Source organism: Lissotriton helveticus, chromosome 10 (genome assembly GCF_964261635.1).
Source record: "Lissotriton helveticus chromosome 10, aLisHel1.1, whole genome shotgun sequence".
In the NCBI taxonomy this organism is placed as follows: Eukaryota; Metazoa; Chordata; class Amphibia; order Caudata; family Salamandridae; genus Lissotriton; species Lissotriton helveticus.
Genome location: NC_136071.1, coordinates 976,339,124 through 976,357,223, shown reverse-complemented (window position 1 = coordinate 976,357,223; position 18,100 = coordinate 976,339,124). Strand labels below are relative to the sequence as shown.

Genomic DNA, 18,100 nt, shown 5'->3' with positions numbered 1-18,100 from the left:
GTATTCACAGGGACCCGTTTGGTGGTGCGGAAGCCTATGTTAATGATATGTTTTGTTAGGCGCCTTGATGCCTTCGGGTTATTGTCTGCGCGATATAAATTTTATTCAAATCAAATCAATCAAGCTGCGCCTATATTTAAAGTTGTTATATTTTCGAGTCAAAACGTGTGGGAAAACGGAATAAAAGCAAACACGTCTTGACGGTGGTTAACATGAATGAAGCGGTAACTTCATTTACGTTAGGGCGCAAAACATTCGGCCAAATGTATTAAAAAATGCTAAGCGAGGAGGCATTTCTGTGAAATGAAGCAGGAGGGGAAGCATGTTAACTTTTCACCCTTCTCTGCAGCTAATGAATAAAATGCCTCGGAAAGGGCTCAGGGTCACTGTTAATATTCTGCACCTGGAAAAAAGCTGAGAATGTGGTTTTCAGCATTTGTACGTGGTGCAACTGCTCATCTCGGCGTGTCAGGGATAAGCTGGACGGGTTTCTGTTTCCCAAGGAAAATGGCTCGCAGTACTGACGGGGAGTATTGTTAAGCAGGCAGCGGGGAGCAGAACTACCTCACCTGGGGGTTCAGCAAACAGAAGGAAAAACAAGTCAGGTCCCGGGCCGGCAGCCAATCACGGCGCGGCCGGGGAATGACGTCACGGGGGTGTCCCGGGCCGGCAGCCAATCACAGCGCGGCCCGGGACACACGGCAACAAGGGGCGGGACTTAAAAAAAGAGTCAGAAACGCCCACGATTCGCGTTCTGACCGGGAAAGAGTGATGGACAACCGTGTCTTCCAATGGCTAGCCTCCATTTATGGAGCTAGCCAATGGAAGAAGGGGCGGTTTCAAGTCCCCACTATTGAGATTACATTAGATTTCGCCCTGGGCGGAGCAACTGCTACGCAGTTGCAACGCCAGGGCGAAACCTAAAAAGGGCGATCGAAATAGCCCAACATGCTACAGACCTATATCCCTCCTAGACTCCCTTGGCAAGGTTGCAGGCCGCATCATACTAGAACGCCTCCAAGAATGGGCAGCGGATAACAATATAATTTCGGACCTCCGGTATGGATTCCGGGAGGGTTTAGGAACCGTGGACCAAGCACTTAACCTTTCCCTTTTAATGGGGAAATATGTGCAAGCTTAAAGGGGGTGTCTACATATGGCCTATGTTGACTTGACTGCGGCCTTTGACTGCATCAGTCACAAGAAATTGTGGTCGATTCTCTCGACTATGGGCATAGATCCCCACCTGTAAACATTTCTTAGAGAGCTTTACTCGGACGCTTATTATTATTATTATTATTACATTTGTTGAGCGCGCAGCTACCCGGAGGTTTCCCGGCGCTAGTGGGCAAACAGAGGGTGAAATAAGCTGAGAAGGGTAAGCAACAGATTTAGGAATTAAAAAGCCAGGTCTTGATTCCCCTGCGAAACTTAAGGTAGCAGATTTTAGATCGCAGGGGTTGAGGCAGAGAGTTCCAGAGAGAAGGTGCTAAGAACGCAAACGAGCGACCGCCCATTTTGGCTTTATTGAAGCGCGGGATCTGAAACTTATTTTGCGTGGAGGATCTCAGTGTGCGGGAGGGGACATAATGCTGTACCAGAGAGGACAGATATTTCGGGGTTTTGCCAGTTTTGATATGATGCATTATACAAAGAGCTTTGAATTTCACTCGGCACTCAATGCGCAGCCAGTGCAGATTGCGCAGATGGAAGGAGACCGAGGACCTGGCGGGCAGATTACAGATAAGACGAGCTGCCATATTCTGAACCACCTGTAGTTTCTTGGTGACCTCCTTGCATGCACCCAGAAGAAGGATGTTCCCATAGTCCAGCCGTGATGTAACAAGGGCCTGGACTACTGTCCTCTGGGTGTCTACTGGAAGGATCCACGTGATTTTTCTCAGCCACCTGATGATGGTAATACAGGTGGCCGAGACTTTTACCACATGGTGCTTCATTGACAACTGGTTGTCAAAGAGGACCCCCAAGTTACGAGCTGTTACTGAAGGGGTGGGAACAGGGCCCATCTGCTGAGGCCAATGTTGCGGGCCCCAGAGCGATGATGTCGGACCAAACAGAAGCAGCTCCGTCTTATCTCCATTCAATTTTAATTTATGTCTATGCATCCAGTTAGAGATTTGTTCCAGACCAGACCGAAGGGAGGACATGGGAAGGTGTTTGTTGGTTGAGAGCGAGTAGACGATTTGAGTATCGTCTGCATAAGAATAAATAGAGAGACCTGCTCGCTCAGCTAAGAAGGCTAGAGGCCTAACATAAAGATTAAAAAAGAGGGGACTAAGGATAGAACCCTGGGGAACACCGTGAGAAGAAGCGTAGATTGAGGAGACAGAGGAGGAGGAAAAAACTTGAAAAGTGCGGTCAGAAAGAAAGCTAGCAATCCAGGCCAGGGCAGGGCCATCAATGCCAATAGATTTCAGGGTGGACAAAAGAATGGTGTGGGAGACAGTATCAAATGCGGCACTCAGATCTAACAGAATGAGTGTCACTGTCTCCCCATTGTCCACCTGTCGTCTAATGGTGTCTGATACTCCAAGAAGGGTGGTCTCAGTGGAGAAGCCAGCCCTGAACCCGGATTGTGAAGAGTGAAGGGAATTTGAGGATTCAACATAGGAAGTGAGAAGAAGGTTAACGTGCTTTTCCAGAATTTTGGAGTTGCATGGAAGCAAAGAGATGGGCCGGAAATTGGATGGATTATTTGGATCAGCATTGGCCTTTTTTATCAGCGGGACCACCATTGCATGCTTCCATGCTTTGGGGACCGTAGCTTCGACCAATGAAGCGTTCAGAAGGTCCAAAATAATCTGGAGTGTAGATGAGTCCAGGGTACCAAGTATTTGCGGAGGCATGGGATCAAGGGGAGAGCCAGATTTTATTTCATCTAGGTATTTACGAAAAAGAGGGAACGAAATCAAGTCCCAGGAATGAAGTTGAGGGGAGGGGGGAATGGCAGTAGATGCCTCAACAGGTAAAGAATGGGGTGTTTGTAAATGAGAGCAAGGTGCATCAGAGGAAGAGACGCTAAAATTAGCATAAATTTTATCTATTTTTTCAATGAAAAAATTAGCAAGAGAATTACATTGTTCTGTATCGAGACATGGAGCTTTAGGTGCAGAGGACATGCCTGATAGATCTTTTACTACTTTAAAAAGTGCCTTAGGTCGATTTTGCGCATTGAGTAAAGTGGTGTTGGCATGATTTGCCCTGGCAGTGTCGCAGGCAGCATGGTATGCTTGAAGAGCAGTTTTATATTTTGTTTTATCATTATTGCAATAGTTGGAACGCCAAATGCGTTCCAGTTTCTTGCAGCGAGATTTTTCCTGTCGAAGTGTGTCATTAAACCAGGGGGCCGGTGGATGGTGGATATTGGGCTTATTCCTCTGAGCTGGAAGACAAGAATCTAAAGCTGTCATCAACCAGGAGTTGATAGAAGACACATCTCCAGTGGTGATAATGGGAAACGCGGGCCTAGAATTCTCAAGGCAGGTGTTAAGTTTACCATTATCCAAGCGTTTCCAATTTCTGCTGGCTTTGTGTGGGTGTAAAGTAGTAGGAGAATTGAGGTGGTCAGATATATTTAAGCAAAAATTAATGATGAAATGATCGGACCAGACAATGGGCTGAGGGGGAAGGCAGGTAATGGTGTTAAGATTAGAAAAAATGGGGTCCAGTAAGTTACCAGCTTTATGGGTAGGGCCAGAATTATGCAGATGTAAATCCAGGGCAGCCAGATCCTGTAGCAGATGAGTACTAATAGGGCAGGATGTGTGATTGAAGTGAATATTTAGATCACCCACTATTAAAAAATTAGTGGATTGTAACATCAAGGGGGCAATGAGCTCTGGGAGGGAGGATGCCCATGCACAAGCCGAGCCCGGAGGACGATAAATAAGAGTTCCAGTCAATGTAAAATTAGGAGAAAGTAAAAGCTTAAAAAGACCAGCTTCACAGTTGGGGAAATCAAGATCTTCACATTTGCAAGAATATTCTCTTTTAAAGATGATGGCAATACCACCACCCTCCTTGTGAGCTCGTTTTCTCCCCAAAAAGGTGTAATTATTAGGGAGAGCTGTGGCGATGTCCGGGCCGGAGCTCTCGTTTAGCCATGTTTCAGTCACAAACATGGCTGCAGGGCTTGTGGACATTAGGAGGTCAAAAATGTCTCTCTTATGTTTTGGGAGAGATCGGCAATTTAAGCTGATAAAACACAGATCGGGGCAAGTCATGTGGGTAATAGATGTAGAGTGTGTGACAGAGGGAGTATCCCAACGTATGGGTAAAGTAGTGCATACATCAGGGATGGCAGAATCAAGCGTGAGAGCACATTTTGGACAACTCACCGGCGCATCTTGGCAGCGAAATAAAGGAACAAAAGTACAAGGAGGCGGCTGCAGACTCAGTAAGGAAGTGCGGGAGTATGTTATGTAACCGGGAGCAGAGGGGGTAGCCCCTGGTCCCGTCCGGACGCGGACGGGCGCAGACGGGCAGGACTTTGGCACGACTTCGGCGCGAAGTCGGCGCTCCCGCTGCGCTCGTCCGCTGCGCTTCCGCCACTGCTTCATTAAATACACGAAGGAAAGAAATTCACTGGACCGCTAACCTGCAGATTGACCAGCAGGGCGGAAGTGAGGATGTTAGGGCCGGATGCAGGAAGTAGCGCTCGTGTGGGCCCGCCGCAACTAACGGCACAAGCCGTGGCGGATCGGTGCCCAGAGCGAGAATGAAAATGTGGCCAAGAATAGAACGTTGCGCCGAGGAGCGGCGTTCAAGAAAGGTAAATTGCGTTTGTTTAAAATGCACAACAAGTTACACGTTGCGCCGAGAAGCGGCGATCAAAGTAAAATAACACAAATAAAAGTTTTTTTTTAAAATTGCAAATAAACACACAGAGCCTCAGCGGCCTGTCTCACCAACTGTCAGCACTGTCTAGCTTCAGCTAGAGTAAGGTTTGGACTTGGGGGCGAACTTACAGAACCCTTTCGAGTTGTAAAGGGGGTGAGACAAGGCTGTGTCTTGGCTCCCTTCTTATTTAATTTATATACCAACGGGCTGGAAGCAGCCATGCTTGAAGGGAGCCAAGACCTGCCTTTCATCGGTCGCCGCCCAGTACCGGCGTTATGATATGCCGATGATGCTGTGATTATGGCAAGAACACCTTTGCAGCTCCAGCGCCTCCTAGATAAATATCGTAGTTTCATGGCAAGTCTGTACCTCATTGTGAACATTAGGAAAACCTTTGTGATGCGCGTGGGTAACAGACTAAAAAAGACAAAAACGATTTTTATTGAAAATATCAAGTTGGAGTCCACAAATTCCTATCCTTATTTAGGAATTGTATTTGACAACAAGGCATCCTGGAGGCAGGCTATCCATGCCAGAAAATGATCATTTCTGAGGGCAACTACAGCTTTGGTATCCTTTGCCCAGAAGCTTGAGAAGAGGTCCCCCCCAGAAATGATAAAAATCTATCAAGCAAAGTGCATCAGTGTAGCCATTTATGGCGCTGGGGTGTGGGGCCATGCCAATGTAGAGGAGCTACAAAAGACAGAGACCAGCTTCTCGCGATACCTACTCGCAGTTCCCCAAAGCTCCTCGAATTTTAGCTGCCATCTAGAATTAGGATTAGAGTTCATAACTGACATCATTAAAATTCAACCCATTCTTTTGTGGCACCGTGTTTGGACATCGCAACACTGTGACTTGCCACGACAACTCATAAATGACTGTCTTAATCTAGCCTCAATGCATAAGATCAGTTGGCTAGCTTATGTTAAGAACTTTCTGGAAGACCTGGACCTAGCAAGATATTTTAATCACCCAACGACCATTTCTGAAATTGTGAGGAAAGACCTAAGAAAGCTATGCCTATCCCACCTAGGGCAGTTACGACTTTCGGGAGAGGTCAGCAGTGGTTCAGTACAACATATCATAGCTATTCAGACTACGTTCCTAGTTCAACCATATTTAATGTACAATCTGAATACGTATGAGAAATTTTTGCTGACCCGCTTTAGATATAATATCTATCATCGTCTAATTACTTTCCCCAATCAGAATGATTGGTCCAAGAATCTTTCTTTGTGTCCCTGTGATGAGTCTTCCCCACAATCCTTAATTCATACAGTCCTATTTGGCAGATTTTATGATCATCCCCGCAGGAGATGGATTGTATCTATACTAAGAGTAATAGGATTACGATGTTGTCGTCCTGCATTTCTATCGCTCCAATTATTGGAAAATGAATTGTATGCCAATTCCATTGCTTGTTTTTTGAAGGCCTGTGTTAGATATCATTTAAACCTGGTTTAATTGTTGCGGCATCAGTTCTCCAACTTGAATTATTTTGTTTTGCTTTCCCGTCTGTAGCCATCTGTTTAAATTTTTATTTTGCTGCACCAGCACTTTAACCCCGAAACATTTTGTATTATATCGCCCCGTTTTTTAACCAATGAATCCGCAATTCACAGAATGTATTGATTGTATTTATTGTTCATATGTTTTTATTTGTACTTTTATGGTTCCCTAAAAATTATGGAAACCGAATAAAGAAAAAAAAATGTAGAAACAATGGAAGTTAGTGATTGCTACGTCTGTATGAAATTACCGACATCAGTAGCAGAAGGAGTGACATATCATCATTTACCACTGACATATGGTATTTCATGTAGTATTTTAGCTAGTTTGTTTTATAGAACTGGAAAATTACAATATTATTATTCTAACATAGATGTGATTTTTCTGAAATTCCTTTACGTAGAAACATGAACCCTGTCCTTAGCAGTAGAGATTCACAGTTTATGGGTGAATATTTTCTAACAATGAAAACAATAGATATAGCTGAAGCACATAAAGACAATTTAACATGCAGGTTGCATGAAGAAGAGAAGATATGTTTGAATTTAGTAGAGAAAATGAGACAGGATTTCCATAGAAGGGCTACTGAACCGAAACCTCAGATACCTAAGTGGGCTGAAAGGGAAGATGTTATTGCAACTGGCAAGACTCATGCTGCTATGTCCCTGGGTCTTGAAAAGAAGGGAAAATCTGTCTCCATAGGTTAAAAACAGAATTGTATTGTGTTGTGTTGTAACATAGATTTATATAGCGCAAAAAAACTGTCACCCTGCGGGTATCCTGGCGCTGCGAATTACCAAGTTGTCACTAGGCAGAATAGATAGCCTATACGCTGATTTAGAGTGCTCATATTACTCCTCCCTGTAGAACAATATATTCATTGGTTCCAGTGAATGTGAACACAATTTCTTGATAATTGGGGTTTGGGGACTAAAAGGGGGAACTGATCCAGTATTTCCTGGAGTCTATTATATCTGTGGGAACTAAGCTTATTTTAAGCTGCCTGATCATTGGTATGGGAGTTGCTATTTCGGAACAGAATTCCCAGAGGTATATCATGTTAAAAGAATCACTGGAAGCAATGAAGACAATAATGGACTAACATGACAGAAAATAACTAGTTTTTCAGAAATTGTAGGTGATATATTTAGTGTCAAAGCTTTATTTCGATATAAAAAAAAGCTTTATTTCGATATAAAAATATCATAAAAGCACGACACAAGTGAAATACAGTTATATTTCGTGCATTGATACCTTCAGTGGGAGTAATTCTGAATATTTAAAGAATCAGTAAATTGTCCTCAGTGGTTGATCGCTTATCGACTGACACTGCTGGAGAATTCTTATTGATCAATACCGAATTAGTTGCAATAAGATCTATGGTTTTGCAAAATCGACTTGCTCTTGATATATTATTGGCAAAAGAGGGCAGAGTCTGTAAAATGAAGAAGAATTGAAACCACTGGAGGTTGCTAGTGCATGGAATTGACTAACTGATGGCCTCTCCTCTGTAGGTAGTTGGTTTTCTAATGTTTCTAATGTTGATAGAAGTATTGTAGGTCGAATACTGATGCCAATAATGGGAATAGCCCTATTAGTTTTGATGATAATGATTTGGTGCAGATGCTGCAGAAACAGAAAGTGGTATGCAGTGAATGAAAAGGGAAAGAAGAGAAAATACAATGAGATTCAACTTGAAGAATTAAAGGGGGATATTTACAAAAGTATGAAAGGTTTCCAAAAGAAAAGAGAAAGAGGAAACTCTAAAGTAATAGAAGAAATTGAATTGAGAAACTGCTAAAGTTGTATGCAGTGCATTCATTTATTTTCGTATTCTAAAATGTCCTTCTTTGACTTTATTAATAGCTCGTATTTGGGCCTGAAGAGTGCCGCAAACCTCCATCTTGAAATTGGGGCGCGTGCGCATTTGTACACTGAAAACCTTTAAGCTCTGTCATTGAAAGGCAGGTAAGCCCGTCTTAACCGCAATGTGCTTGGGAAGATCACCTTATGACCCGGAGAAGGACAGAAACTGAATGAAAAAGTTATACATTGTATATGAAATGAAATAATGTTGGGTGAAATAAAATTCATGGGAAAGTAAAGTATGGGAGCCTGGATTAATTAGAATTAATGAGAAATTACTTCATACTGGTATGGTGTGATGCCTACTCCCCGTCTTTCTGACAAATCAAATGAAGGCAATACACAAATTTGCAACATTGGGGGGTGGTACATGCCCTGAAAAATGGTATAACTAAGGTAGGCTTAAGTCAGTTAGTTGTCCGACTTGTCACAGACCCAACATATGCTGAAGAAGAATCGTGGATGCCGCAGACTTCAGAGGGCTGGTCGAGCACTCTGAAAGAAGAATAAAAAATTAGCTAGCTATCGCGCCAAGAATTTTCAATTCTATTAAGGACACGGAGGCGAGGATTATGCTTCTCTTTCTTTTATTTGCTACTCACAGCAGCCAATGAAAAACGTTTTGTATGCAAATAAAACTACATTTCCCATGATGCTTGTCCCTACATCACATCCTGTACAGCCCTATAAGAGCCACTGTATCCTGTTTCTCTTCCTCTTTCTTTGCTCGAACCGCAACAGTCAATAACATTAGTAATTGTAGTCCAAAAACAAGGGGAAGGAATCCCAACCACCATCCTCCAACGTGGAAAACACCACAATCCGACTGAGAAGTTTACGTCTCTCAAACCAGAAGCGCACCAGCTCCGTCGTCTTTCTTGAACCTGAAAGGAATGAGACAGGAAAAAACCCGTAACTTTTGCTTAAGCAGCATATCAAATACCTGCGGGTGGGTAATTATTACCAATTCAGTAATAAACTGGGTGGGATAATCCTCGCCTCCGTGTCCTTAATAGAATTGAAAATTCTTGGAGCGATAGCTAGCTAATTTTTTTATTCTATTACAGGACCGGAGGCTTCGTATTATGCTAGTTTAACGCTTATAATACACAACGTTTATATCACCCACCGAATCTGTAATACTCGGTGAAACAGAAATTCAGACTGGAGGTGTTTGAACAATCAGAAATAATCATATAACATTACGAACCCTGGCATTATGAACAGATTGTAATTGAACGTTTGGTATGAAATCATTCCCTGGCCTAATCGCCCCCAACCATGTGGTTAATATAGTCGCTGGCACACGTTAAAAGATCTTTTGTAACACAAACCACCATTAATTATATCTTGGATACTGAAGTAACTGGAACTGAATGATCCCCAAACATGATGAATAGGTATCCATGCTGCCTTTATAGCAGACTTGAGCCATAGGCTATTGAGACCGCAGTAACAGGTTGTAACTAGGGCCTCTTGTAAATTTCAAAACAGTAGCTCATAATTCGTAACCGAAAAGTATGGAATGTATAGATCCTGATAAGCTCTGATCCTGTTATAAAGCGAAATGAAAAAACCTTGTTTGAAGAGACTAGCGTACCTGCAAAAGTCCAGTGTAGTTGTGGCGCCTCGGGGTCGCCCCGTCTATCAGGAGGAGGAGTGAGAGTAGGTTGTGACTCCCCTAATAGACTTACTGACACAGGTATTCTGGGTAATGCGGGTTTTATTATTTTTAGAGTTCTTTTTCGGGGTAGGGTCTTTCTGTAGTACGGAAGAGGGGTCTCCGTCTCTTCCGTGAGTCTTTGTAGGCGTTTCTCTGTTGCCTTCCGTCTATCGCCCTGGTGCCTTCTGGGACTGGTGGTTCGTCCGTCTTCCTCCACGATGTCGCGGCGTCTCGCCCGTTAGGGAAGGAAAGATAGGGTGGGTTTAGGTACTGTACTACTTTTCAGCACAGGGTGGGGAGTGGGGGAACACACGTGCACAAGAAATAGTCTAGGGTCCAAAGTGCAAGGGGGAGTGAGGGTCGGGGTTGTGCACTGGAGGGGAGTCAGGCGTTCTTTAGGGAGTTTTACGCCACTTAAAACCCGCCCAGCCCGAAAGCCTTGATCGTACCTCTGGTAGCCACACTTCCCTCGATGAAGTGTGGCTGGGCGAAGCGCCTTCCTGTTGGCCTCCTGGCTTGATGGGGTCGTCTCCCGCCGACCTACTTCTGCTTCTCTCCCCTTCCTCGTCCCTGACAGCCGCCTCTGTTCTCCTCCGCTGGTCTCTCTCCTCCGTCCTCATCCCCGCCTACGTCCTCCGCTGTTCTTTTTCCTCCGACTCCGGCTTCTCCTCCGCTCTTCTTTCGTCGTCGGTCAGCTCTCGCCTCTCCTCGATCTCCACTCTTTCTTCGTCGCCGCTCAGCTCCCGCCTCTCCCCAATCTCCGCTCTCCAACTCCACTCCCTTCCGCTCACGTCCTCCTCTTCTCCTCGCCTGCCAACTCTCTCGCCTCCTTCACCTCCGAGTGTAAAACACACCTGTGAGGGGTCCTGGGCGGTCTTTACCTGGTAGGAGGGGGCGGGTCCTGTGACGGGCTCCCAGTCCAGCTCCGCCCAATTAAAGAAGCAGGACTCGTCTCTGGCTTCCGTGTCCGGTTCGTCTATGGTGTCTGTGTCCCTCCAGGCTCCTGTATGCTGATTAGAAAGAGGTGAGACAGGTAAGCCTGGCGGTCCCCATTCCTCCCCTTCACATGAGTGTTACCTGTTGTATGAACCGCGACAGTTATGAAGATCTAACATCACTGCATGAACTGGAATCGAACTCTGGGTAGTAAGTATGAATAGGACATTATCAATAAGGAAGACTAGAGAAAGAAGGGGGGAGGTCCCCTTAGGAATAATCTGATCTGGGAGGGAATGAAAGGAATATCTGACGAGAAATATTGGCGCAAGCCCATCCATCCACCCTCCGACGGAAAAAACTAGCCGAAAACGGTCCAACGGCCGTAGTAAGGCCGAACGAAAAACAATATACACACACTTATAGGTAGAAGAGCGTACGTCCTGTGGGGAAAAATCAACCTCACAGTGGAGTCATGTGTGATGTATCTACCATCTAACATGGTCTCTCCACATTGAAGACCCGCACGGGCTGAAGAACCTGGAGTTATAAGGGAGCGTCAGCAACGCAGTTAAGCGTCTGGCAAGTTTCCGATGTTATCCGGAACCTTAAACCAAAAGGGTGATTGCTTACTTGACGGTGGACATGCGAGAAGTCTTGTGAAAGGATACAAAGCACCCCGAGCAGGACACAACCCTTGCCATGGGTGTTGAAGTCGGTGTAGAGGTCCTCCTATATCAGAAATGCTAGGACCTGGTGCTGCTGTCAGTGAAAGTGTAATAATAATGCACATCTGAAAAGCGCGAACGATCACCCGCAAAATACCACCTGGGGTTACTTTTACAGTATTGGCAGGATTCGAAGCCTGGCCTCTGAGTACAGCTACTTGATAAGGGTCTCGAGAGGTAGGGGACGTCAGGAAGAACAAGCAAGCTAGCGCCCAAGTCACATGGTAACGGGCTAATCTGGCGCCGAGGATCGAACCTTGATCCCCAGATTCCAGTGTCAGGCACCTCGGCGCCACACCCTTTGCCAATATAAGGTATTGGAAGGGTGTCTGAGGGAGTCGGAGTTGACCCCTCCAGTAGTAAGGAGATCAGGAACCTGCTAATTAGGTGATAGCTCCGGCACAAAAATATCGTAAAGTGTCAGAGACAGTAATGGGAACGAATGTAATAATACCAAAACACCATTAAGTGCCCGAAGGAATTCTTGCACGGCGAGCTCCAGATTGAGCTTGAAGGGAATATGTGAAGGATTGTACCATCAGTGAGTGCCAGAGAAAGAGGTACCGTATGGAGGACGAACCCCCTGAGGCATAGGGGAACTGTAGTGTAACTAGAACCGACCAAGAAATTGTGTATTCCCGAAAAGGGACCGGAAACTGAAACCCTGAAGCATAAGGGAGTCTAGCCCAAAAATGACCATAAGAAAATACAAATGTAAGGACTGGTTATATTACGTATCCTCGGGAATCTAGGGGAAGGCTAAACATGCCCATATATATACTCGATACCGTGCAACAAAGCTAATGATGAACGGTCACTCATTTGACCTGGATAATTAGCCATGTTCCCGAAAAAGGATTTACAACTCTTGAAGGAGATGTGGAAGATGTACCCGAAAAAACGTATCGCGTTCACTGCAACCTGCGGAACCACCAGAGAGACTGAACTATCTAGCATGACAGGTCTGGAAAAAATCCTTCCTATTAAGATCTAGAATCAGGAGGGAGAAGATGTCAACGGTAGGAAGAAGACTGACCTTGCCGTTAGAAAAAATGAAAAATATAAAAAGGAAAAGGAAAAAGAAAAACAAGACAAATAACAACGCCCAAAGGATATGCGTAAATAATAATTATGGGCGGTCATGGGGCATACGACCCTGTGCTGGGGACTGTATACCTGGGGCCCTGGTGACCGACACTGGGACGGAAATATCCCGCTTGGCACCGCGTGCATTCTGGGGCGAATGCTCCTTTAATGTACGTAGCATCCTCCTTGTATCCCACCCTGCCTGTCTAAGGGTGTCCAAATGCAATATTGTCGTGCAAAGCACCAATCACGGAGGAGTAAGAGGGGGAGCCAACCCTTTGTACACTAGAAGTAAAATAATAATAAAATATCCGACTCCTCAGCAAAGCTGTAGTCCAAATCATTCCAGCCCACCAGGGCGTAAGAGCCATGTCAAGGTATAAGGAGCGTGTGCGCACTCCGAGGGCCCTCCTGTTATTACAGCCGGGAAGGCGCAAGTCAAAAAGTGCTCTGCCGGAACGTGAGGCAGTAGGAGCACTTGGGGAAAGCGTGCGAAGGGCGTAATCCAAACTGGTATAAAATTGAACCTGATTGGGTTACGCCCTCCGGAGCGCCATCGGATCTAATCCGCACTCGACCACTAGGGAAGGCCTGTGGCGGATAAGTGCGAAACTGCGCCATGACAGGAATACTCCCCGATATACCCCTTGATGTACAATGTGAAGTTATAATGTGGAATAAACCTAGTACATACCTGCAGTAAACACGTAATGTGTGATATTAGTTAGATACCTGACCACTAACTGAAGTGGCATAGTAGTAACGCTGGAACCCCCGCGCGGGGCCATGCTCTTCAGGTCGCGTCTGAATTCCGTAACCAGTTGGGCCAAAATATGCAAAGTCAACATACAAGATGAGAGCATGCCAGCTCCACTCCCACTGGAGCATCTTAAGGCTGTGAGACCAATGGGCTAGCCGTTTCGTGTTAAGACACATTCATCCACTAAGCATTTGAGGCATGAAGCGTGAAACGCAACTTACAGAGGCAGTGCAACTTGGTGCGCACATCGCTAAAGAACCCAACTGGTCAGGGAACATGTCCACTATCTCGCCAGCAGGCGAAAACAAGTCCTGGCGGGAACGCTTAAGAGGCGTGAAGCAGTAAAGAACACAGAAGACTGCAAGGTCTTTACTATAACAGGCGGACATACACATGAATATATAACACAGAGATCCGTCAGGTCTTCGTTGCAAAAAGGCATAATACATTGAATACATGTGAACAGTAGAGTAAGGCACCAAAGAGGATATAAGGTTGAGCCAGCGTCGTAATAGGAATAGCAGAGGCTCGACACCAGACGCGCTGTACATCCAAAGAGGCGGCGCTATCCGCTATATCACGTGTTTGCAGCGGAAGTCCGACAGACGGCCACGTGGGTCGCAGTGGGAGAATACGGAGCCCCCTAGCGGGTGTCGACACAAGGAACACTCGAAACCGAAACCTGCCGCCAAAGACAGCGCAATATTATCGACACGTGAGGCTGTCCAATCTGCTCTGAGGCTGGAAGTCCGAAAACCTCCGTAGCGCCCACCGGAGGCAGGAGAAGTGCCAAAGCGCGCTCGCGTGTCAAGTAATCCGACACAGCCGTCTGATGGAAATTCTAACACTCAAGGATAACAGTGAAGAGCGGTAGCACCTCTGACACGGCGCATACCAGTTCCACGGGTGAAAATATGAGCCCGGGAAGCCGCCCGCATGACGCTTGAGCTGCGCCCTCAGCTAGAGCCACCTGAAATCATCGCTCCGGCAGGAGCATTTGAGCAAGCCTGAAATAGCAGAAGGCCGGCGGGAAGCGGGAAGCATGCGCCCAACATCAGAAAAGTTTAAACCCAGCGCGAGCTGCGCTAGTGTACAGGATTGCGACCGAAGTGCAGTAGCAGCGTGGCTGAATCAGAGGAACTTAGCAAACAGCGCAAGGCGCGCCTACAACGCAAAACAGAAGAGTTTTAAACGTAGCACCATCCACGTGTAAGCAGAGCAAATATGCAAAGTCAAATACATAATCATCAATTAACAATCAAAGAAGGCAAACATCAGATTATGGTTCTCCAACAACACAGTCCAGAGGGACCAAGCAATCAACAATGCCACATATTAGCATACAAGTAATACTCAATAAAGCCATATATACAGTACAAAATGCAATCAGAGAATAAGGCACTTAACTGGCTGCGTGAGCAGCAAAGAAAGAGGAAGAGAAACAGGATACAGTGGCTCTTATAGGGCTGTACAGGATGTGATGTAGGGACAAGCATCATGGGAAATGTAGTTTTATTTGCATACAAAACGTTTTTCATTGGCTGCTGTGAGTAGCAAATAAAAGAAAGAGAAGCATAATACGAAGCCTCCGGTCCTGTAATAGAATCGGGGGTTTCGCAAAAGGAGAATATTCTCTCCCAAAGAAGGGGAACGAGAGTAGCTGCAGAGAGGGGTGTGACGCTGGTGTTGCACTTAGCAGAGGTTACCTGTCCTGTCTTGCACCTGTCCTGACCTGTTGGCTCCTGAATAGTCGGGAGCCCTTTCTTTCCAGCCCTTGGCCAGGGGTTGGTCCTCACGCCCCTCTAGGTAAATATAATGTGTGTGTGTGTGTGGTGTAGCGCTCTAGTGCTCCACACCACGTGACAGCGCAATGCATCCTGGGAGCGCCCCGGCCATTCCGCACGGAGGGCTCCAAGTGCGAGGGTGTCCCCGGCGCTCTCCTTCTGTTTATAGATATTAAAGTAATCTTACACTTACGACGTAGTACCGTCTTATTTCTGGAATTGCAGTTCTACAGTGTGGTATGTCTTTGTACCTTTTCCTTTTTCCACCCTTCCCAGTTACCAATGTCTAAAAATAATTTTGCTAAGTCTCTAAATAATTTTACTTTGATCGTTATTTTTCTACTTGAAAAGTCTTTGGTTGCACTGTTTTCGTACCTGACTCACAAAATATTGCAAAGATAAAGTGTTTTAAACTTCCCCGAGTCTGTGGTCATTTATGATAAGGTGAATTGTTATGCTACCTCTTATTCTAACTGCCAGATCTATTTGCCTAAGTGATTAAATTAAGAAAAATGACAAGGACTTGGTAAGTTATGGTGTTCAGGTAAATTAAACCCACTGATAGGCAGGATAAATTGATTACCGGTTTAAGGTGTGTAATGTTTATGGGCCCAGGTGAGTATGGCATTAGAGAAAATATCCTGAACTGGTAATCATGCACCATCACTCCCTTTCTCCTCCCTTGGTAATTAAAAGACATTACCATTTACAATGCCAATACCTTGTTTACATAGTGTCGGAAGTTCTTAACATACCTCTAACTGAAGAAAAAAAAATGCGAGACCTGTTGCATTTCCAATGCTTGTTTTTTTTAATGCAATTCCGATACTGCCCTCAGCCTATAAGCCCGCCGACTCGAGGTTTTTGCGCCATATATCCTTAGCCAAAGGCATTTCCTATGTCTTACGAGGTGTGTGGACGATACGTGCCCACTCCAAACAGAGCAACAAACAGCCACCATCACGCTACTATAACTGACCCGAAAGCTCTCCCCCATATCCGAATCCGAGAAAAGACTCTCCGACCGAACCCTCTGACCGTCACAAGTCAATTTAGTCCTTCTTCTTTGTCTATAGTTAGCTGATCACGTTTTTGATTGGGCAGCAGTGGGTCTGGTTGTCTAGGTTACGTTTTGTGACTTCCTGGTCTCCTTGTCTGCTTCACTTTATCTTTTAGCTAGTGAAACCGTGGAAAAGAAAAAGGCCGATCTGTACCATCTTGCGTCGCTGCAGTCTCCTTCACCTCTGCACGATACGCGTAAGCGTATTTGTTTATCAAGTCTCCAACATGAACCGAAAGAACTTGCAGAAACAGGCTGAAACCCTGTCCAAAGTAGAGAAACACTGTGAGTACGGGGTGGCTGTGTGTGCAGAAGAATTCTTTGCCATTCATTCATGTTTTGATATTCTGGAAGGAGGTGCAGGAGCCAGTACCCGATTAAGCATTTGCCTAGCATTCTTGTTTCCCATTACAGTTGCTCGAACTACATTGGGAGAGGATGTGGTCTCGCGGCTACACTGCCGACCTTGTCGCTGGGACGCTAAGGTTCGAGCCTCAGGGTCGGCTACACATCTTGCGTTTGGGGCAAACCACTTAATCTCCCCGTGCCAATCAAAAACAAGCATTGGCATATAGGTCTCGTCTTTGGGACCTTATTTATATGTGTTTGGCCATGCCACACATAATTCATCACATTATATAAGCTATTAAAGACATCAAAGTTTGTGCTAAATCATTGACAGGTGACATAATTATTACGCTGCAGAAAAAAATCATATGAATGAATATGTAAACACATTAAATAGCGCACCATCACAGACATAACACCACATCACAACTAGCTACCCGTTTTGGCTATGCTCTCTATAAAAGAATGTAGATAGGTCAGGTCACCACAACCACACTGAACGATAAAAAGTAAAGTTATGCTGCACACATCTATACAACTAATGCACCCACAAAGTTCTTTAGTAGGAAAAAACACACTGTTGGAAAAAGAATAAATACATCTTCTTTTCAAAAAGCAAAAGGAAGACTACTTGACAAGTCTAGAACATAAATATTACAGGACTCAAAAGTTCAGGTAGGATTCGCTTTTCTTCAGAGATTTATCTTGGGACGTGTTGTATGACACTATAAAGAGGTTGGGAATATCGACCTATATTATTGCACCCAGTACATTGCCTATTACTACAGGGTCATACTAATTAGATTTACTTAATTAGATTACTATTTTCATCACCACATTGTGTGCTAACCTTAACTATAATATCCATGTCTAATTTCCTATGCTTCCCTTGCAATGCATTGTTTAGGTCGATGCAACGGGTGATATTACTGTTATGTGATATAATGTATGCAACACAATGGAGTATATACCAAGTAGGAGTCAGTGAGACCATTGTACTTGTGGTAGCTAGCAAAGAAAAATAAGCGATTTGCTAAGTTAAATTTACTTTTAGAAAGTCAGGTTTCATGTTTTTTAGAGTACAGAAAAGGTAATTATCATATGTCAAGTCCAAAAAGTAAATTTAATGTTAAACTTCGCAAAATGCCTAGAAAGTATAGAATTGGTGGAGAAGCGTGGCTCAGTGGTTAGAGGCGGCAGACCCGGAAGCTGAGATCGACCGTGGACCAGGGTTCGATTCCCCGCCTCGGCGGGTTTCGGGCTCAAAATTCCACGGACTCGACAATTCTCGCTCTGGTGCCTACTCAACTCACGGGGTCACACTCTGCGACTCTGGGCAATAGCTTGCTTAATCTCCACTACGGCCCCTTGCGGCGGGATGCCTGGCTTTCACCTTGTGGACACCCTGCCGGGGTTTCTCACAGGGGAATACCAGGACGGGTTCCCAAAGCAAGCGCCGGGAGTTTACAGGCAGCCGTGCGCTTTACAAATCCAGCA

At 45.2% G+C, this 18,100-nt stretch overlaps 1 protein-coding gene and 1 long non-coding RNA gene across 2 annotated transcripts in view; one reads left to right on the top strand and one right to left on the bottom strand.

Moving 5' to 3' along the window:
• Positions 1-8,808: 8,808 nt before the first annotated feature.
• LOC144784700 (uncharacterized) lies at positions 8,809-11,708 on the bottom strand. Its single transcript, XR_013601695.1, has 2 exons — positions 9,839-11,708; positions 8,809-9,122 (listed from the first exon to the last, which is right to left on the bottom strand). It is a non-coding gene; the product is annotated as an uncharacterized LOC144784700 (long non-coding RNA).
• Positions 11,709-16,352: 4,644 nt separating this feature from the next.
• The window catches only part of CLXN (calaxin), a 216,990-nt gene continuing 215,242 nt past the window's right edge, over positions 16,353-18,100 (top strand). The window contains exon 1 of the mRNA XM_078663652.1: positions 16,353-16,540. Within this exon, the coding sequence (XP_078519778.1) occupies positions 16,483-16,540 (58 nt within the window). The 5' untranslated portion in view covers positions 16,353-16,482. The remainder of the gene's footprint in view (positions 16,541-18,100) is intronic.